Source organism: Gasterosteus aculeatus, chromosome 9, assembly GCF_964276395.1.
Source record: "Gasterosteus aculeatus chromosome 9, fGasAcu3.hap1.1, whole genome shotgun sequence".
Classification (NCBI taxonomy): domain Eukaryota; kingdom Metazoa; phylum Chordata; class Actinopteri; order Perciformes; family Gasterosteidae; genus Gasterosteus; species Gasterosteus aculeatus.
The window spans coordinates 18,712,462-18,734,511 of record NC_135696.1 but is presented as its reverse complement, the minus strand read 5'-3'; the positions used below and the strand labels follow the sequence as shown (position 1 = coordinate 18,734,511).

At 46.7% G+C, this 22,050-nt stretch overlaps 1 protein-coding gene across 2 annotated transcripts in view; it reads right to left on the bottom strand.

Moving 5' to 3' along the window:
* The window catches only part of LOC120825525 (protein sidekick-1), an 89,751-nt gene that overhangs the window by 14,031 nt on the left and 53,670 nt on the right, over positions 1-22,050 (bottom strand). For both annotated transcript variants that reach the window (XM_078109319.1, XM_078109320.1), the window contains 11 exons: positions 21,689-21,787; positions 19,913-20,104; positions 16,444-16,565; positions 16,227-16,342; positions 14,741-14,891; positions 12,577-12,817; positions 11,438-11,553; positions 9,395-9,581; positions 8,513-8,611; positions 5,406-5,600; positions 523-724 (listed from right to left, as the gene is read on the bottom strand). In XM_078109319.1, coding sequence (XP_077965445.1) covers positions 523-724; positions 5,406-5,600; positions 8,513-8,611; positions 9,395-9,581; positions 11,438-11,553; positions 12,577-12,817; positions 14,741-14,891; positions 16,227-16,342; positions 16,444-16,565; positions 19,913-20,104; positions 21,689-21,787 — 1,720 coding nt within the window. The remainder of the gene's footprint in view (positions 1-522; positions 725-5,405; positions 5,601-8,512; positions 8,612-9,394; positions 9,582-11,437; positions 11,554-12,576; positions 12,818-14,740; positions 14,892-16,226; positions 16,343-16,443; positions 16,566-19,912; positions 20,105-21,688; positions 21,788-22,050) is intronic.

Genomic DNA, 22,050 nt, shown 5'->3' with positions numbered 1-22,050 from the left:
AAAGAAGGCTATCGAGAGAGACGAAAGAGCACCTTCTGCTGTGTTGTGTGATTGAGTGACAGAGATCCTCCACGTCTCTGCAGCGGTTATGATTACTCTCCCCAGTGCTCGTTTTTAGGGTTGTTTTTGTTACATCATGTGCTTGTAGATGAATGAAACCTCTCCAAACGTGTTCTAATTCTCTGTTGTTTGCTTAGAGCGTTCACTCGCTCTCTCCTTCTGATATTCATCTTAAGCATCACACCATCTATTTAACCCTCAGCTAACTCAAGTGTGGCACGCCATGCTAAACAAAATGTCCACAGTGAGACAATGTATGGCAAGTAAGAAACAGCATTGTGGGTTGTCCACAACAACATTCAGAATACTTTCCCTTATAAAAGCAACCGCCAACACTTATAGGACCCTGAACACAACATATATTTAGGATAGCATGACATTTTCTGGGATATTTTCAGTCATGTTCAACCGCTTTGCAGCTTTTTTTTAAGGCGTGTGGCAATCCTGTTTTTGTAAGTGTACCTGTCAGCGGTCCAGGAGGTCACGTTGTGCGGGATGTCGGCGGCGTGCGTGTTCCAGTCCCCGCTGGGCAGCTCCTTGGCCTGCAGAGTGAAGTACCTCAGCGGCGAGGAGCCGGAGCCGCCCGTCACCCAGTGGAGGCGGAGGCGGCGAGATTCGACCCCGTCCTGAGGAGCAGCCAGCTTCCTGGGTGGCTGGGGACGCTCTGTCGATGCGGCAAAGTAACACAAGAAGATGTATGAGAGGGGAATAGAGAGGCGGGGCAGGAAAGGAGCAGCGCGGCACAAACGAAGTAGAAGCATTAGAGGAAAAGAGAGCAACAAATATGAACGCCTCGATCAATTTTCGTTCTAAAAATTTGCTGAGACATTCAATCCCGACTAATTTAGTAGTTAACATTTTGTGGCTGTTTGGCCAAACCCCAACACGAGACGAAGTCTCCCTGTCATGGCCTCATGAGAACAGCTTGATCATACATTAAAAGAAGACAGACTACCTCCCATTACTCGCACCAGTCATGGAAATGCTGGATGCAAATAACAGCAAATGAAAAAAGGTTTTGAGCCTAATAAAAACAAGATCAAGCTTCCAACACAGCCTAAATGCTTTTATTTGAAGTGCAGCACTGATATCACGTGTGCAGGCTAGAAACTCTCTTTTCTTTCATCCACTGTGCTGTCAGGGATGCTCTGTCATACTGGTGCCTTCGTGTCGAAAGCCCACTAGTGACCGGGCTGCTGGTACGAGCTTCACAGTAATCACAGCTTCTCTGTGTTTTGTCACATATTCGGCCCCAGCTGTGGAAGCCCCACTACTTAGCGTTAGCGCCGCTAGCCCGCCGGCTCAGCAGTCACCGTGTTGAGAAGCAGTAATCGGGCTCTCCTCTTGAAGCACCTCTGAGGGCCTTTCACACAGGACGCGCTTTGCAGGCGGCCGCGCGTTGCCTTTGAAACAACGCGTTTCAGAGAGCAGCGGAGCCTTTGTTCCGCGTGAAAGGCCCTTTAGAAGCATGCAAATGTGCTGACAGTGCACGAGAGAGCCATCTGCACGCCGTGTTTCTAGGCTCCTTCATTCAGGTTCCATTTGATTCGTTACAACACACGTCGTCACCTGGGCAAATTGAGATTAACGCGGGCCGCGCTGACGGATGCAAATGCCTCGTTACGGGGTACGAGGGCAGCCGACATTTGCATCAGAGATGAGTCACTGTGACCGTTGCGATGCGTCCACGCGCTCAGACGGAGCGAGACATCTAACGACGGCGGCATCAAAGGGACAATTCCCCCGCCGTGTGTTTGTGTTTGTCTTCGCTATTCAATTAGAAGATAAAATATGACCCTGGGAATCAGTATCTTTGTACAACGGTGTTGGCAGAAGCTGGGTGATTAGTAGGCGTGCGCACACACACACACACACAGAAAAACACACACGCACGCACGCGTGCACCCAAACAACAACGCATGGTCGGGGGGCACGACTGTTTCATTTCAGGGGCATCAGATCATCGATCGAGTCTAGAAATGAAAACATTATTGATTCTCTCTGAGGTTTAATTAATCTGCGCTTATACTTTCAAACATGCACAAGGGCGCGCACACACACACACACACACACACACACACACAGGCTTTTCTTTCTTATCACAAGTAACTTGAGTGAAATCTGTTTGACTGCTTCCTTCCCTAGCGCCCTTATTCCCGAAGATTGCCTATCCTCCCTCCTTTGTTTCCCTGATACCATCTGTGTCTCCCTGTCTGTTCGCCTCTTGTTCCGCTGCACAGTTAAGATCATGTTCTGATAATTAACTCATAATTGTTAGAACAAGTGCTGCCCTTTCAGCAGTAACACCACTGTTTACTGCTGCGCAGGGGAGAGGAGAGAAGTGAAGGGTAGGAGAAAGAAGAGAGGCCTTTGGCACCAGACATGAGGGGAAGAATTCTGCTAAAAATGCTAATCTATTTTTGTAATTACCAGTTATCAGTTATCACCCTCTTGGAGACAAACATAGAGATAAATCGCAGATAAATCTTTCTACAAAGGGCTGTTTTCCTTCATGCACCTAGATTCACACACAAAAATGAATAGTTTGTGAACTGAAGTCGGTCTCTTCAGGAACATCAGAAATAAACAAGGATCCACTAATTTCTACACCCAACAGCTATGCAGCAGATGTTATGATATCGGATCCAATTAAAATGCACCACAAAGGCAGATAACTGTGTAGAATTTCTGACATCATAATTCCAGGTTTCCATAGAACTTCGCTTCACTGTCACATTATAATACAGGGCCCTTTGCCTTTAGCCCACCAGACATTCTCGGTGCCGGCTGACAGAGAAAATTGGAACGAGAGATCAGGTCTGACATATTTCAAAGGCTGAGCGCCGCATTCAGACCAAAGTTGTTCATGCGTTAGCCGCTGTAACTTTATTTTTAAAGTGATATTTCACTTTGGTGCAATAGTTCTCGGTCAAACCTCGACACAAACCCTGGCAGTTGAATCTTTCTGCCGCGTCTCTTCATCAACCTCATCCTCAATCGGAGGACAATGAAGCTTTTTCTTTGTTTCTAAATTGAAGGAAAAAGAGCTGCATTGCTGCAAGTGTGTGTTGGAAGATAAACTTCTGTTCTTTTACTGGTCTTAAGAGACTAAACTGTTGTTTAAATCTTGCGTTCATATCCCCTGCTTGACTGTGTTAAAAGTTCTTCTCACTTTCAGGCTTTATAGTGTACGATGAGGCCAGCGGCCGCTCAAATTACATGGGAGGTTAAAAAGAAATAGGCCGCCCTAACAGACAAAATCACCATAATTGCAGAGTGCTGATAGAAGTATTGATTAGTAGTAATTACTTTGGGTTGGAATCTAAGATTTATGGCTTTCACATCTTGTGTTTAGCCCCACGCTCTCTCCTCTGCCAAAGAGAGACATCCCAACGGCAGCTCGTTTCCTCCTCTTTGTCACCTACTAACTGAGCATTCTCTCCTGCGCCAGACAGCCGAGTGTGAAAACCTGATAATCCTTGTGTTCTCATTTAACCAGTATTTACTGACTGAAAGCCACAGTTTTCTTTGGTCTAATATTTAGTTCTCATTTAGCCACCTGTTAGCTACGACTTTATGTTCAAGAAAGGCTGACATATTTTATATCGTAGGCGTTGAAATGCGTTTAGCTTGTGTTAAACCAGAGACCTTATTGCAGGTGAATTGTATAATTGGAAGTCAGCACCTTTTATGGGCCTCCGACTGCTTGTGAAAAGGTCGGTGTGCAGGCTGCGATAGTACTGGAGAGCATCTCTTGATGAACAGAATCGTGGCTTCTCTGGTGCTTGTGTGTAATGGAACCATCTGCTGAGTCAGGTACAGCCCCCCCCCCCCCCCCCCCTCGCTGCAGGAGGGCTGATACCTGCTCATTTCAATATCTACATTCGCCTGCCAAGCAGCGCTTCCTCCGCTCAAGTTTCTAAATGTCATTTCTTCTGGTTCCGATTAAACGGTCCCGCACACAGAAAAGGTCATCGTTCCTTTTCCCTGCGCTAGCATTAAGTGCCCAGTAAGGAAGGACCCTGCATGTCCAACCACAAACTACTTGTTGTTGAAGCCCTGATAATCTGTCCGAGCTCCACGCGCAAAGCTCCTTTTTCCTGCCTTTCACTTTATCGCCGTGACGACTTCACATCTCCCACGACTCATTACACCCCCATAAGCAGGGCCGCAGAGATCATAACATTTCAAAATGCTTAAACTTCAGCTAACCTTTCCACAGTCTTACAGAACTCGCATTACTGTAGGAAATGACATTACTTTTCTACGTAAAAAAAGAGAACGAAATAGCGTTAAAACTATTTCAGGTCCCTCCCATGACAGACCTTCCAAATGGCAAACATTTTAGAAAAGCAAAAGTAAAGTTAATAACACTAATCAGATTACTGCTGCCTTAAATTGGCTCAGAATTTCATGTCTAATCTGGTTTATTGCACACATTTCATTTCCTTATGCATCATTCCAATATAATGAGGATTTCATTACAGATTATTACATTGCTGTGGTGCAAATGCCACATGAGATATATGTACTCATATTTATTGGGGGTGCATGAAAAAGGCAAACGTTACCCAACATTAGTCCAAGCGTGCACCCCGTTATTGTTGAATTATTCACCAGTGTGGAAAAGTTAGTAAATTCCGAGAAGCAAAATGAACAAACTTGTTATACAGCTTCCATTGGTGTCAGAAACGGCTTCAGAATTGAATCATACAGTTATTAATTCGACCTCTTTCAATATAAAGAGAGAAACTGGTGAATTAAAAAAAAAACCTTCCTCATCACAAACACACACCAGAGAGCAGTTTTGTTTGGAGATTTCCAAACAAACTTCTCCATCAGCGACCCACCGACCACATAATGTACCATTGTAGGTATTTCCACAGCTGATAATTGCACTCAGTGTAGCAGTAAAACTATAAAATATACCTTTAATCATTTATAACAGTTGCAACTGTGGCATGGCAAGTGCTGTTGGCCTATTTTCTACTACAACATTGCATATTCATCACTTAATAAACAACAACACAGGTTAAGGTTAAAAAAACATCCTCAGGTATTATGTACCAGGAGATGAACTTGATTGACAGTTCTGGGAAGATAAGCAAACAACTGCACACTGCCATCAGATTATTTTGAATATTGCCACATTGGTGCACAGAAGGATCTAAAATAAACTTTTCCCCCACTGAGCCTACATTCTTTAAACCAGGAGGAAGAGAACGAGACTACGTTGCTTCTGTTTTTCATGTGAAATGATCGGTTTCAAGGCCTTTAAATGAAGTGAACTGAATGTGCTCGATGACCTTTATCACATGCTAATTGTCCCTCCATGCGTCCTTTACCTCTGCGCTCCGTGGTGACGACCTGGGCCTCCTGCTCCGCCCCCCAGCCCACGGCGGTGCGGGCGGTGAGTCGGAAAACGTAGGCCTGCTCGGGGGAGAGCCCCGTGACGGTGAACTGCCGCGCGTTGGAGCCCACCTCCACCGTGGTCCATCGCCGAGGGTCCCTGCTGTCCGAGCAGTAGGAGATCTGGTAGCCTGGCGAGGGACAGACGGGGGGGACAGACGGGGGGAGGAAGACAGTTGGGATCTGTGTGAGAGTCCTGTCTGTGGATGTCTTGCCGTGTGTTTTTGTTTTTGTGGCCTACTTTAAAATCACAAGGGCCCGCGGGAATCAAAGACAGCACGACGCAAGACGGGAAAACAGCCTGAAAACACCACCGCACAACAAACACACGCCACTGAGAGGGCGCGGCTCCGGAGACATTCTATTTGTGCCGCTGTGTGTGCGGAGCTCTTGTATCGTACACACAGTCGTAATTCACACAAACAGACACACACACACGCACGCTCAGTGTGTGGAAACGTCCTCTGTCCCGCTGCCCGTGAACCCGCGGTGTACACAGCTTGTGTCTGCTTCTCTGTGTCATGTGCAGTACGCCATGTAATAACACACACACCATTCAACACACACACACACACACACACTCAAACCACTGATCCCCGACATAGCTTTCCGCAGGCCGCTGGCCACTCACAATGGCTCTCAATGCGAAAACACACACATCCGCAAACACGCACGCAAGTGTGTGGGGGTTCACGGAGGGTGACTGTCAGGATGGTAATCTGCTCAGAGGGGTTTTAATCTGGTTGTGTGGGTGATAATCTCATCAGATAGTCTGATTGTATATTAATGCGAACGCAGTGTGTGGAAGATTATTGGATAACGGCGAGATGAGAAATCCTCCCGCCAGTCGGGTCACGGCGCGCGGCATTATGTCGGGCGCTGACTATTTCTGGGCGCCGTTGCGTGCATATACAGAATACATACAAAAGGCGGCGTCGCCTTTACAGAGCGACTGCGTCGTGTCCATTGTGCATTGAAAAGATGTAACACGAACGTGGTATTTCACAGCTGAAGGCTTTCACTGTGTGTTTTTAATCCACTTTTTGTTTCTTTTGCCTTTAGCTGCTCAATGCTCACTGACCCTGTCAGAACTCACGACGCTGCTTCTAAGCCTGGTTGGGAGATTTTTAGTGATGCTTCTGTACAACAAAGTAGGTCAGAGACGAAATCTGGCGGCGCAACTTCAGGTGGTTCTTTGTCCACCTCTTGCATCTTGTGTGTTAAAGTATGTTAATAGTGTTTCATGAGACAACTTCCTGCTTAATTTCCCCATAACTTTCACCAGACCAGAGTTCTATGGGTAGTTGAAGATAAGACTCCCCAAACCAGGACAGAGAGAACGTATGAAAGTCCAAACGAGGACTTTATGACCTAAAGGGATTTAATGTTTAATGGAGTGTTTTGTATGGTGTTTTATTTAAAATGTTATGTTGAATAAGCCCCGTAGATGTACTAATTGCAGAGATTATGGATGCATTAATTGAGAATAATGATGACTTCATTTGCTTTATTAATTGACTCCTGTGTTCACTGTTCTAATTTGTAATGTTTTCTTAATGGTTTCCCTCTTGTGTAAGGGAAAATAATCACCCAACCATCCCTGATTAAATTGCCACGCTGATAATTAGCCGACATGGCGTTTGGGTTTCTCTGTTAAAATGCGCACACTGCACCTCATGTTCTGTGATCCAAAGTAGGCGGGTGTTATTTTTGCATTCAGTTTTACAGATCAGATAAATCAGTTTGGGATACAGATTTGTGTTAACAGGAAGTGACTTCAGAATAAAACAAAGGGAAATATACTGACTTTTTGCAGTACTTAAGTTTTTTGACTTGAGTGAGTGAACACAAATACTCAAAGCCCCCTTGTAATCAGCATGAACTATTGTATTATTTGGGACAGTGGCCGTGTAATATATTCACCAAGAGGTCACGTCAGAACGCCGACGCCTCGCTGCCTCGTGCCAAATTAGATTGAGCACCTTCTCCTCCGTCCACCCTCTGTGTCAGTCCCTTATGGGCTGAAAACCCAAGGAGAAATGAGGCCGCTGTGAGCACTATAGAAAGGAGAGCGCTAGTTATTTGTATCTGCATAGTACGTGCACGCACACACACACACACACACACACACACACACACACACACCTCGAACTCAGCAAGGACACAGCACGACTGCACTTTTTCTGTGTCTCTGTGATGGAGAGAGAGATTTGCCCTCCTACTCATCCTTCTGTCACACAGTGGTGTCGCACTAAATGTCCTCCCCCTTGCGCTACACTCACACATCACTCACAGCGTCCTGCTCATCTCCCTCCCCCCATGAGAGGACAAATAGTACTGCCTACCACACACACACACACACACCTGTCCCTGCTCTCACCTGCATACATCTCCCCTCTGCTGTCTCTGCTCTCTCGGTTTCCAGCTCAGCAGCTCTCACATCCCCCCCTTCATTAATCTCTTCTCTCTGATTTACTCTGCACGCTGTGATTTGTCTCAGAAACAACTGATATGTTTGAATTGCAGCGTTTATATGTGCGCCAATGTATGCATGAGGAAAGGCGTCTTGCCTCAGCAGCTATAATAGCCCATTTTCCTCCGGATGCAAGCTTGATCACTGACACTAAGACACACACACACACACACACACACACACACACACACACACACACACACAAACCACAATAAACGTTTCCGCTGAAGTGGAGAGTGGGGAGAGCTGACCCTTGTTGAAAGCTGAAAAACACAATCAGCTCTTTTCCTCTTTACGGCTTTGACTTCCTTCCTTGCCTTGAAAGATCACAGCGCTGTGTGTTTTTTAAGGTGTGTGTGTGTGTGTGTGGGTTGGTGTGCATACGTTACAAAACTGCTCACTCATTTCCTCTGCAAGCCGAGCTGTGTCCTTTAGCGATTGAAAATAAATGTATTGTCACTACAAGCGTGAAAAAACGGGTTATGATTTAAATGATGCTCTAAAATATCTGCCCCCATATGTGTGTGTTTGCGTGTGTGTGCGCGTGCCTGCGTGGGATTGTTATTGTACCTAATATGATGCCGTTGGGGTTTGTGGGTGGCTGCCAAACCACCCTAATGGATGACAACCGAACTTCTGGAAACACCATCCTGACAGGGGGGCCTGGGACTGGAGAGAAAAACAGAGAAGGGAGTTGGCAGCAGAAGGATAATGATATACAAGGAGAAAGACAAAATACGCACAAAAGGACCCCTTCAATACTGTCATGACAACATCAAGCGTTTATACTCTAATAAGTTAGGATGACGGCACCAAGGCACACAAATGTGTGCGTAGGCTCTCCACACGCCCACACAGACACACATATAGCGCCTGATACATTCTTAAGAGGCACTACTAAAAGATGCAAAATAGAAAATGTAATTTTCTCTCAGCCTCACACCGCTCCTGATAAAAGTACATGTTCCACACCACCAGAGACACGTCGGCGCGAGTGTGTGTGTGTGTGTGTGTGTAGAGTACGTGTATGTGTGTGACTGACAGACAGGATGGAGGTTCATTATACATCCCGGGAATCGACTTTCCCCGTTCTTGTTTCATCCCGAAATGAGAAAAACTTTTCAAACGTGACACGTGTTTGATAGAGGATGAGGTGTGAGCGTGGATGGGAGTCTTCCCGTGTGTGTGTGTGTGTGTTTGTCTTTGACACAATGTGTTCTCCATGTCTGGACGGGGGAAGCGGTCTGAGGGGGTGACCTTAACCCAGTGGAGGATCAGTGAAGTGGGGGGACTGCAGGCTGACAGAAGAGACGGGGAGAGGTGGTAAAAAAACAGCTCCAGAGGTGAGAACAAAAAGGAAAAGTGTGGAGCAGAGAGCTGGACAGAAAGGTCAGCGATCAGAGAAAGGGGGAGAGAGGGGGAGATGGAGGGAGGGAGAGAGAGAGAGCCTACCATCTTCTTTGGTTCTGAGCAGCACGGGGTTGCTCTGCGGGCCGTCGCCCATCCGCGTGTACGCCAGCACCTGCAGCACGTACATTGAGTATTTCTGCAGAGCGTCGAGCAGCAGCGTCACCCCCCCCTCGCCTTCTGCCACCTGCACAGTGGGGGGGCCTCCCGAGTCCTTCTCGCTGTACGTCACCTGGACACAGACACGCACAGAACGGGCACACGCGTCACACATGCGATCCCACGAATCGGTCGAAAGAGGACAAATATGTAGTTGGTTAAATCCTGTGGAAGCAAAGTAAAACCCCTTAACAGATGGGAAAGAAAGTTTTTAGTCAAACACGATAAGTGTATTTGCGCCGGACTTTCAGCTGCAGATTCGGTGCGCTTGCAAAATTTTTAATTAAACAATTTAGTTAATAGAGCTGTGTATGAGTCAATTCAACTTTCTTTAATATAGCCCCAAATTCCACACACACACACAAACCTCACAGGGCTTTACAAACTGCACAGCATAGAGCTTCACAGCGAGGAAACACGTCCGTCTGTGCCCCGATAAATAGGCCACATCAAGCCTTTGATTACTTTTGGTAATTTGGTGAGACCAGACCGACCCTGTAACACCTACAGCCATTATGAACACAGATCAGCACCCGGTGCTCTTTCACCGGCAACACGCTCACGTGTCCAAAAGGGCTCCTTCCTGCTCTTTCTCCTATTCATGTTCATGCACAGGAAAATGCCAGTTCTTAAGTGTCTGAAAGAACAGAAATAGTCATTGGGAGAGCTCGGCAGGACTGCAGGAGGCAGAAAACTATTCAGCATCCACTGAGGGACGGGAGGTGCTGAAGAGCTACTGCTGGCAGCCGTGGGAAGGCGTGCTGCTCGGTGGGATCCTCAGGAGGGCACAAGAAAACACACACAGATGGGGAGTGTGATGAGCTGTGGGCATGGTGGAGGAGAGGATTTTTAAAAGGCCGCATGGCACAGTTACAGCCTGTTTCTTTAGTAGATGAGTGTGTTTGAAGCACAAACATGTACTTACAAATGAAGGTACATTTCCATCTGTTTTTAAAGCCTCCTTTCGCTATGTTTTGTTTGGACTGGTGATTAAGAGCTGAACTCAATGCCAGATTTATACTGGCAAATAATGTGGCGCGTGTTTTCTCCGTGTTGAAATTCCTGTTTGGGGGCGTACAACGTATATGCCACTGCACAGGAAAAGCTAAACTGCAAAAGAACAGACAACTGGTGGGTGTCGTCTGTTTATTTTATAATGAAAAAAAGGAAGTGGAGTGCATCATAATAAACCTTTGGCGGGTCTGCGTGGGAGAGTAAAAGGAGGAATGTTGCTGCCGGTGAGTGGTGCACTTAGGTAAAACTGAGTGCACCTGGCATTACACCATCACCCAGCATTTATCCAGCCTTTTCTTACAGACCTGAACATGTTCACCGCATCGCTGCGTTCTACGACTTAGTTTGAATACAAGAACAGATGAGCTAAAGTTTGGCAGACAGGGATTGTAAGCCGCGTTGCTTGAGTGGTTCACAAGTCTTGACTTAAATACTAATGCAGGATCTCTAAAGAATATTCCCGGCATGTGTGTATACACAACGAATACGCTCCCGTTGCGTCAGTTCATGTTTTTTTTTTTTCAAATACCAAAAACCATCGGGCTTTATGGATTATTGTCCATTTTTCATAAATGAATAATCCGGGTATTGTTCCCACTACAGCATGACACAAAAACTGCTGTTTTATGAAAGGGTATTAAACATTAAAGCCACTCTCATAAGCATGTGCACAGTTTTACACACACACACACACACACACACACATACTAACCGACTCCGGGGGCTTTTAGAAGAACAAAACTGGAGCAGTTGCAGTGGATTACGTCATTTTTTTAGCTGATATTAGATGCCAATGTGAGCATCCAAAGTGTGCGGAAGCGTTGGAGAAAGTGATAATGGGCTGAGGGGGTCAAGTGTGAAGGCCGGGGCGCGATTGTGTGCATGAGTGTGCGAGTGTTTTTGTGTTTTCTACACCTTGTATCCAAGTACGACTCCATTCCTCTGTGCCTGGGGGAGAGCGGACCACTTGAGCAGGATCCTGGTGGAGCTCACTGCCTCAGCGGTCACATTCACCGGGGACCCAGACGGAACTAGATGATATAAACAAAGCATTTCTAGTCATGTTGAAGAAGAATATTTGTTGTCTTGCTCTTTAAATAAATAAGAGGTAATTTATCCTCCTTCCCCCTCCCAGGACTGCCATGCTGCGCTGATGAAAAATAATCGGCGACAAAGCAACTAGTATTGTAATTACTAATGCGAAATAGTGAGTGAAATCCCCCAGATTCAGAAACATGTAAAATCATGACATGCAAGATAAAAACCAGAATTAAAGTATCACACACAAGTTTGAATCATCTTCATGACTTAATGGTGAAAAATCTGCTGGTGCCACATGGTTTTTCTCCACTATTCAGACTTTGGGTTTTTGACAATATGCCAGAAATAAAACATTCTTTAAACCGAATCACACTGTCAACAGAAACAGCAAAGAGAAAAACAACCTCGATGCCTGCAGTCCTTTAGTACTAATAAGCTAAACTGATTTTAAATTTGAAAAGGCATTTCAGGATGTGGTGGACGGGTCAGATTTTATTTTTATTCCATTCAGACAGCTTGGAGAAAAAAAAACAACCTCAAACAATGTGACTTCTTGAGTGCATTCTGTATCCAAACAATCCGAGGAGCTTAGGGAGCTTTAAAACACCCGGGGATTACCACATGGGACTCTAAGTCTGTGACTTAACAGAATTCGTACATTTGAACTTGTGATTGTGCATGTGGATGGGAAGCGAGGCGCTGCTGCCCTTGTGTCAAAATGTGAAAATCACACTTTCCCGTCACACAAGATACAGATTTGACACATTTAACCAGGTTACTGGGAGTGTGTGTTTACAGCCTCGTGTGTGCGTTTACTGCCCCCCCCCTCCCTGCGTCAATCTTCCCCTGGCTGACATAGAGGGAAAGCGTAGAGGGCGGCGAGCGGAGGGGCCATGAAGGGAGACTGGTGGATGGTAATTGTGCACTTTGTTCCTCATCCTCCTCGTCTCCTGGTACCCCTTTTGACAGACCGCTCTGCAGGAAACAGGGAAGACGACGCTCTGGGTTTTTACCGGATTCCGCGGTGAGGGCGGCGACCGTGTCGCTCCACGGTCCGGGTCCGATGGAGTTGTAGGCCTGGATCTGAACCTGGTACTGCGTCCAGGGGTTCAGGCCGTCCACCGTGGTCTCATTGGTGCCACCCGCTCTCTCCACGTCCTGCGTCCTGTCCTCCCCCTGGCCGTCTGTCCTCCACAGTCTGAGCCGGTACCCCACAGTCTCTGGACTGCTGTTGTACTCGGACTCTGGGAGGGGCTGCAGGGTCACAACGGAGGGGATTAAGGACAGGTCATTCCTGTTTGGACGTCTTTTGCTTGTCACCTTCATGTTTTTCACACAAAAGTGCTATAATTGTTCATGTTACAAATGTTTAAAAACATCTAACAAACATGGTTAAATATAACAGTGACACCCAACTAAGTCTTACGAACTAAGATATCTGCTATTTTCAGCACTTGGCCACACTTGTGCCGTCCCTGCACTTGGAATTTAATTAGTTTTGACTGTGATGGATGAGAGACAAACTATCTACACTGAGGCAGAGGAGAAAAGGATGATTGAACGTGAAACCAATTTCTGTAAAATTGTGATTAATAAAAATGTGGTCAACAGTTTGTTGCTCATTACGACTAGTTCCTGATAATCACCATAGAGTGATAATAACCCACCTGTACCTGTGAGAAATATCTAATACAACGTTCCTCCGGAAAAATGCAATACACACAAAAAGGACACTCACATATACTGAATAAATACATGCACAAAGACATTCAATTGCAATACTGCACAACATTTTTCCAGCATTGGCAAGGACAGACAACAACTATAATTTCAATGTTGAATCACCCGAACTGCTTTAGCTTTATCAGAAAACTGGCATCACTCAAAATTGGTCTCTGACAGCCTTTAAGCCGTAAAATAAAGCCTCTGCCAGATTAACCTTTTCATCTAGACGTCCCCAGTCTCGTCCTGACAACACAAGTGGAATATCAAGTTTAGATCCTAACAATGTGGTAAAAACAAAGACACACACACACATCTACATGTACACAGGTACACACAGATACACACAAAAGAAGTGAAATAGCATAAAGTAGCTCTAAAGAAAAGGGTTATTTATGTGACATGTCTAAATTTAAAGTACATCTTAAAAAGCTTTTACTGTCTTCTCCCCTTTGACATTCCATCCCCTGATCTTCCTCTCTCCATCACCCTCTTCTCCCTGTTTTATTCACACTCTGTCATCCTCTCTCGGCTTCCACTCTCATTTCCTGTCACCCTCCCTCCCTCTGCTGTCCATACTTTTTCTCTGTCACCTCATGCTCCCTCCTCTGCCCCTGAACCTCCACGCCATAATGCATCACACGACCGCCTATTACTCAGCGCCGCTAAAATCACATTAGTGAGAAGTTCGGTCCGTCCGCGGCGCATTATTCCGTAGAAGATTCTTAACCAACTTTGCACAGAGGGAGCGCTTTGTGGCGCGCCGCAGATAAGGATGTGACACACCCCGTCATTTGGAATAGCCCAGGGATGTAGCTCGGCTTAGCATTTAGGAGCTATAATACAGAATGTCACATTAGCTTTATTGCCCTTAATTTGCAGCTTAGAGTAATAGCCTTAGCTAAAACCATTGTGATGGTTTCATTAGAGCAGAAAGGCTAGCATGGCTGAGACTGGGCGCTAACATGCAGGTAAAATCCCATTAGCATGCTGCACAGGTAGCACATAGCGCCTCAGTGTGTGTCTGATTTGACAGGCTCTTTTCTCATTCCAACTCTTAAATGGAAAAATACTCTGCTCTCCATTTATGTGATAATAGAAGAGCGAATGGGGGAGTAAAAGAGAGAGAGGGAGAGAGAGAGGTGGAAGAACGAAGAGCAAAAAAAAGAGAGAAAATGACAATCCCGTTTGTGCTGCTAGCGGTCCGCGCGGTGAATGGACAACCTGACAGATTAGCATTAGCACTGATAACAAGGGGAGACACTGATTATAGGCCGTCAGCCACACGACCGCCTCAAACATGCAACTACTGTATAGTAAAACAAGAACAGAGAAAAAACGATATGCAGAGCAAGTACATCGTTTATATTATAACTTTTTTAATGGGGACAGAAAGGGGCTCAACTGTTTTAAGGACGTGCGTGTGTCTCCACGCATGCTCAGGTGTTTCAGTACCTTCCAGTTGAAGCGCAGGCTGGTCTGTGTGGCAGACAGCAGGGTGAAGTTAGAGGGGTGCGTGTCGGGGGCAGCCTGCAGGGTTTGAATCAGCCTGGAGGGGGCGCTCATGGCACTGGAGCCGACAATGTTCACCTGCCGCATCCTGAACCTGGGGAAGGGCAGAGGGCACAGCTGTAGGGGTGATTTTATAGGACAAGTTTAGTCCAGTTGTCCCGGGTACGAGTACTCCTCAGCCGGTGAATACGGGCGCATGATGTCTACCGGTGGGGAACCTCCGGAAATATCATCCGGATGATGTCATACTGACGCCATGAGGTGTTGTTACCCACAGTTGCTGTTGAAGCTTGTACTTTATCAGCAAACAACTGTGAGAGACCACTTGACCCAATAACACAGCGTAGTGCAGTCAATAGAAATATTACAGGACATGTCAGCCAGGCGACCAGACTTTACAGTTAGAGTGAAGAAAAACTATTTGAGAGCTTTCCGGGCATTTCTAATATTCATGTTATTTGCTCCACAACTGAAACATATTTCACTCTATGGCATCCTTCAGCTGGAACTCTCCACCGGAGGATTTCTGAAAAGGCCACTGGCATATTGTTAAGATGTCTGAGAAAAAGAGATATCACCACACAGACTTGGTGACAAACACACACACACAGATACGCACGCACAACCGCAGCCACGAGGGAGCGCTTGTTACTTTTGTAACTTCTAAATGTAGCCGCGCTTGGCTGTGGGTGTTAAAACGCGTGAGAGAGCAGACTGCAAGCGAGAGACTACGTCTACGAGTTCTGGCTCCCGAAGGCAGGGTGTAAAGAGGGACTTAAAGCGGGGGACATCAAAAGTACAGACAAGTGCATCACTTCATCTAATGTCCCAACGGTGTTGCCTGTGACAACGTAATCCCTGCGAGTGTACATTGTGCGCGCACACACACACACACACAGTCCCATTACACACGGAGCACGAGGCAGAGGCAGACAGACTGATACATGCAGAAGATGGAGAGAGAGATTTAAAGTGAGGAAAGTAAAGTGAGGAAGTGTTGCCGCTGTGGATCACGTCCATAAACTGCAGCCTCTTCACGGCCCTCGAGCGCGGATCAAAGACACTCCTCCATTTCCGACTCTCCGTGTGTCTCGTCTCCCTCCGTCTCTCCCCCTCTTTAATGCTCTCTGTTGCCCTTCCCACTTTCTCATCACCCCCCCCCCCCCCCCCCTCCCCGCTCCTTCCCTCCAGCAGGTTGTGGGAGGGTAATAAGGATCTGCATGCAGCAGCTGTGAAGGTGCTGACAAACAGAAAAGTCTCAGACGGAACTGCCTCTCTGTGAGTCCGCGTGATTTATCGAACTTCACCTGAGTCTTGCAATACTGCAGAAACTGGCGGAGAGACGCGCGCGAGTGAGTTTGTGCGTGTGTGTGTGTGTGTGTGTGCACGTGGTAGACGACGTTCTCTGCTGGGCCGTGGGTGTTTGTACCTGTACTGGGTGAACGGCGTGAGGTCAGGGACCTCCAGCGCGTCCGCATCTGGACGGTTCTTCTCCTCGAGGACGACTCGCCACGCCTCCTCCTTCCCGCCCTCCTCCTTCACCACCTGTTCACGTAAGGACGCAGCGCGTGTCACCGCTTTCACTTTCAGACGTGGAGGCGCGCCGCGAAAAAAGGACACACGTGCACCAACGTGGACCCACGCACCTGGCCTTCGACGATCCATCGCGATATGGCAGTCTTGCCGTCAGAACCGGGACGGAAGCGGACGGTTGCGGTCCGAGGGCTGATGTTGGAGATGATCAAATTCGATGGCGCGCCAGGAAGCTCTGCGGAGAGAGAAGCGCTTTACTCAAAGCTCTAATGGACAGATAAGCTGGTACTGTGTTCGTGCACATTCAGAACCTGTTGACCGAAACCCGCGGGATCGTTGCGCTCATATTAATGTTATTTGTGGTATTTCAATGGTGGGTTACAAAAGCTTTGAAATAAAATAATTGCTGGCGCTGCAGCAATGATTTACAATACCAATTTATTTGCGAAAAAACCAAAGTACTTTGTTCAAGTGGAAAAGGACCGAAGCATCCCAGCATGGAGAATTATTTCAAAGGGATTCATCAAAAGAAATAAATGAAAGACGAAATATTGCTTTTGTAAAGACTTTTCTATGAAGGGATAAAAATATGTCTAAATGCCCGAACTGAAGAAAAGAAATTGTCAGAACTGCAAGATATCTCATCTTTAAATGCATGTGCAATAATATTTATAATAGAAAGAGAAGAATATGTTAATCATGTCGCCAATAAGGGCTTAAATAAACAAAAGGCTTCAAGTAAGAGTTGGCCAACACTTTACTTCAGCCCTTTTTCCTGTGTAGTCACAGAAAGAAAGATGTTAACCACTAAAAAACAGGCACTTATGCAGCCAATCGGCATCTCATCTTGGTCCGAGCAATTTAATTCATATTTCCAAGGTCGACAGTACAATACAATGCCAAGTGACCAGGCGAGAGGTGAATTAAATGCACAGTCCATTTAAGTCCTACAAAGGTCTGAGTAGGCTGCAAGCCTCATCAATTATATCCGACCCATTCTTATTCTAACATTGTTCCATCTCCATGAAGGTAATGAGTGACAGGAAGCGCCCCGACCGCTGCTGAGAGGAAGGAGAAGCTCAACACAAGTGATGCCCACTGCACTCAAATTATTTCCTTTTAGTAGATCTCATATATGTGTAATCAGTAGAAAAAGGTTATTTCATGAGGATAAGTTGTTCAGGAATACATAAGCACGCTGTAACTACCTCCGCCGACTGGCAGATGGTACCAACAGTGTGAACAGTTCACCCAGGTCTCGCTGCCGAGGCGCCATGTACCGGCACACTGCGAGACGCGGCAGGTTTTGGACGCAAATGTGAACCAACCGGCGCCACACTTTGGTATTACGCATGACAATGTCCACTGAGGGACCTTCCCCCAGGGAGCCGGTGTGTGTGTGTGTGTGTGTGTCCGCCGACAGCGTGATGTCACCTCAAGCCCCGTCAGTGAGTCACGTGACGTCACCCGCGCTGTACCTTTAAATCATCACGTGAGCTTTTCCTAAACCTAACCGCTACTGTTTGTTAACTTAATCTTGACTGACAGCTCCTTCATTCAATTCATTCATTTATGTGCAATATCAATACTTCATATGAGCAATAACGGGCATTCCACCACTCAGTGTGATTGCTATTACATTTAGATTAGATTATTTTCACTATCTTGCTTTACTGATGTCTCTATTTGTGCTGCAGTGGGCCCAATAAAAGATTATTTTATATCAACTACATTAACCGTCCAAGACCCTTCGGTGTCGAGGTACGACGCTAAAGGCTGCCCCGATGGGACCAGAAATATATGACAAATAAGGATTAGATCAATAAGAACCATTACAAATCAAGTCATTCCTTTTACAGCACGAAGAAAATCCTCTGAGTTTGCTCCTTGCCGTGTGCCGCTAAACGCTGAGTGTATGAAAAGGTGCTTCTGTCCCTTTCCGGCGGCGAGCTGCAGCAACTGCGGTCAACAACAAGCATCCGCGAGACTATTATCATTTTCTCCTTTTTTGTTCACCTGGAATAAATCAAATGGAAATAATAATCCCTTTTGTATGCACACTTCATGCAGAACTAAATATTCCAATGAAAGTCTTACAAGTCCACCTCAAATGCCGCACACAATGTGCCGCTCGCTCTGAAGAGACTCCTGCGCTGGCAGCTGTTGAATCAACTTGGCATCGGTCGCACATTTGACATCTGCTGTGCAGACTGGGCTCGAATCCTGGTTTGCGTTTTTTGGTTTGTTTTTTTCCTGACAAATGAAATACACAACAGCTTGTTTGCGCTAATGAAATCTGCATAATCAAAAATCGCAACGATGCAGTGCGCTGCGAATGCCTCACTCATCTCGAGATGGAGCACTTCACGCCGGCTCTCCAGCCACTTGTCTTCGCTCCGTTTGGGCGTATCTACGTACTACGCATCTCTGGCTGGTGCGAGCGCTCCGCCGCGATCTGCTGTAATCCTTCCAGGTCTGCTGCAGCATCATTATCTGAACCTGGCAGAATACAGACCTGTAAAGCCGACGTGTTCCATCAAACGCCGGGGCGCCGCTACACGCCAGAACTCCGGGACGCATCAGACAGATTTAGATTTAGAATGTTGGTTTTCTTTGTAAACAGATGATATAACGGAACCGAGTCCAGTTATTATGGAAACAAGGCAACATTCATTCTGGATACGACGTGGTACACGTGTGCGACACAACACAATTTGAGCTATCAGCAGCCATTGCTGCGTAAGTGCAGGCGGGAAACTTGTAATGGTTGTAATGTGGGGACGTTGATTTTAGCTGCCATGCTCGGATGAATGAAGAAATTCTGTCAACTCAATGAATACATGAATAAATAAACAAGACAAGACGCTATGCTCACTGGATCTCTCTCTCTTTCTCTCCTTTAGTTCTTTTTCCTAATATATAATATAATAATACTCAGTACTCCATCTTTACTTCAGTCTTTTGCTTTCATGAATTAATGAGTAACCTCTGAATCTATGAACTGTCTGTATCCATCTTGCTTTCAATTTTTTTTTTTACTGCTTTTATTCATAAATTAGTAATCAGAAAATGTTAGGACAAAAATCCTGCTGTGTGAGCGAGTTTTTCCCTCCATTCTCCTCCACGTTCTCTCAGTCCATTTCTGGGAGACTTTGGTCTTCTGTTCTTTGGAGATTACATTTTTCTGTGTTGTCTGTTCTCCCCTCACTATGTATCTTTCTGCACCCCCTTGTTTGGTCCTGCACTCTGATTCTCTCTCTCTCCCCCGTCTCTGCTCTTTGCCATTTGCAGTTAATCAGAACTAATAACTCTGGTCCAATCACCCATTCACAAGCATGGCGGCGCACACGGTACGCACACAAAGAAACCACCCGCTGAACCCCCCCCGTACGATGCTGTAAACAACGAACTGTTGTGTGTGTGCAGGCTGTTGATGAGTTATGGATGCACGGTAACAGCCACTTGTCATCCCGAGGAAAGACAACGGCATCGCGAGGGCTCATCAGTCATATTTACTCCGCAACACAAAACTTTCTTTTCCATCCGCTGTCAGCGGCTCCCCCCTGCGTGTATTTATTGTACCTGGTGGCACTCCGGTGGAGATGGTGGAGGGCGTGACCACGCCCCGCCCCGCAGCGGTGAGCGCCGCCACCCGCAGCGCGTACGCCGTGGTGGAGGTGAGGCCTGTCAGCTGGTACTGCAGGGTGGAGTTGGACAGCGAACGCTCCTCGCGACTTGACTCGGCGCCAGACACTTCCCACCACAACTGGTAGCCTGCGGGGTGTAGAGCGCACGCTGGGTTAATAAAGGCGCATTCAAGCACGTGCACAGGCACACGCACGTGCACTTAACGACAGGCGCGGAGCCAAAAAGGAGGAAGGGAGTGCTGCAGGGGTAACTACAGTCGAAATCCCTGTCCCTACGCATCTTCAGAGTCATGCATCACACTCTGCCGCCTTCTAACGTGTGTGTGTGTGTGTGTGTGTGTGTGTGTGTGTGCACGCGGAGACCACTTGTAAGCAAAGCCCCGGAGAGGGCGGATGGTCCCTCATCTGTCTCGGCGCTCAGCAGGTGCTGGATGAAAAGCTGGTCGGAAGGAGGAAAGAGTAAATGCGCAAGGTGACCTTGATTGAATCTTCGCTCTCTCTCTCGCTCCTCTCTGAGCGTGTAGGCCGACCGTGAGGCCACCGCTCGTTTGCACTGCGATCGGGTTCTGCGGGCGCCTGACGGATGTTGGCCACGCGGACTCACCGACACGTACGGGCGCGCTCGCGCGGAGCCGCATTGATTCACATCAGCTCGTCGTGCAGCAGCGTTGTCTAACGGAGCTGCGGACGAGGTGAGGCCAAAGGAATTGGCGGGGGATTCGAGAGCTCCGGGATGTCGCCGCGCAAACAACACCATGGGTGCCGGGATGCGTGGGACGGGGGCATGTTGGAGATAATGTGAAAAGACAAGCTGCAGGGAGAGGGGATTAGCTGATGATGAATCAGATGTACACCAACACAGCTTCTGAGATGGAAGGGAGGGAGGGGGGGGAGGGGGGGTGGGACGGCAAACTGAAAAGAAAGGGCTAATTGGAGAATACAGAAGAAACTATACAAGTTTCGGGGGTTCCTTCCGTTTCACAGCTGCAAGGATGTTGTACTTATTCGAGTCATCCTGCAGTGTGGATCATAGTGTCCTGCACACCGTTTGTTGTCCACCGGAATAACTGTGGAGGTGTGCAGTAACACCCACTGTCCAAAAGCAACCTACAATTATAAAGCGTGCTATGAAAGAGAGCTGCTAGGAGAGACTAACATTCAGGGTTCTGTTTGAATTTCCAACTGCACAAACATATATAAAGCAAAAAAATAATTGACTTCCTGGTAGTTTACGATATAAGCTCATGGCTGAGGAGGAAATTCTAACCCAAAACAACGTTGTGTTCGCACAGAGCTTAACAGTTAATGGGGTGATTTTGTGAAATGGACTGAAACAACTAACTGAAAATATTTAGTTAAATTGGAAGAAAGGGGCGGACGGGCAATGAAAAGCACTGAAATGGGGAAAGGGTTGTATTCGTTTCTTTTTACTATTGTTGACTGGGTAGCGCATTGATGGATTTGTATCTAGATAAGCGCGTGAGTTTGTTCATCCTCATTTATTTATACCCTTTTTACAGACATATGTTCTCTTTTTTTTAAATGTTCAAAATGAAAAATATTGAATTGTTGAGGAAATACTATCCAAACCTAATTTAAGCTTCCATCATCACAGCCGTTAGTGGAAGGGAACAATGAACGTTTCTTAATGGAGGGAAGGTGGAGACGGTGCAGGACATCCTGAGTGAAGAGATCCTTTAAACGCACTGACCGATAATGATGCCGTTCTTGTCTTCAGGCTCGACCCAGCTGACTCTGAGTGATGTGTCCAAGATTTCAGTGAAGCTCAGGAGGCGAACGGGTCCAGGTGCTGGAAAGAAATCATAGATTCAGATCACATCAGACAATATTGGTGATATTTTAAATGATCTAGCGCCGCCTCCTAATCACATCGGCGTCGACGACCGCGCGTGCACACGTGTGCACGCCTGTCATTTCTCATTCCACATACGGTTATCTAACCCCTCTCTCCCTGCAGAGCGATTAAGCTATTCATCTCAGACATTCAATAACACGCACACACAACCTCACAGAGAAAGCTATCATCAACCAAGTATTACACCCGCCGTTAAC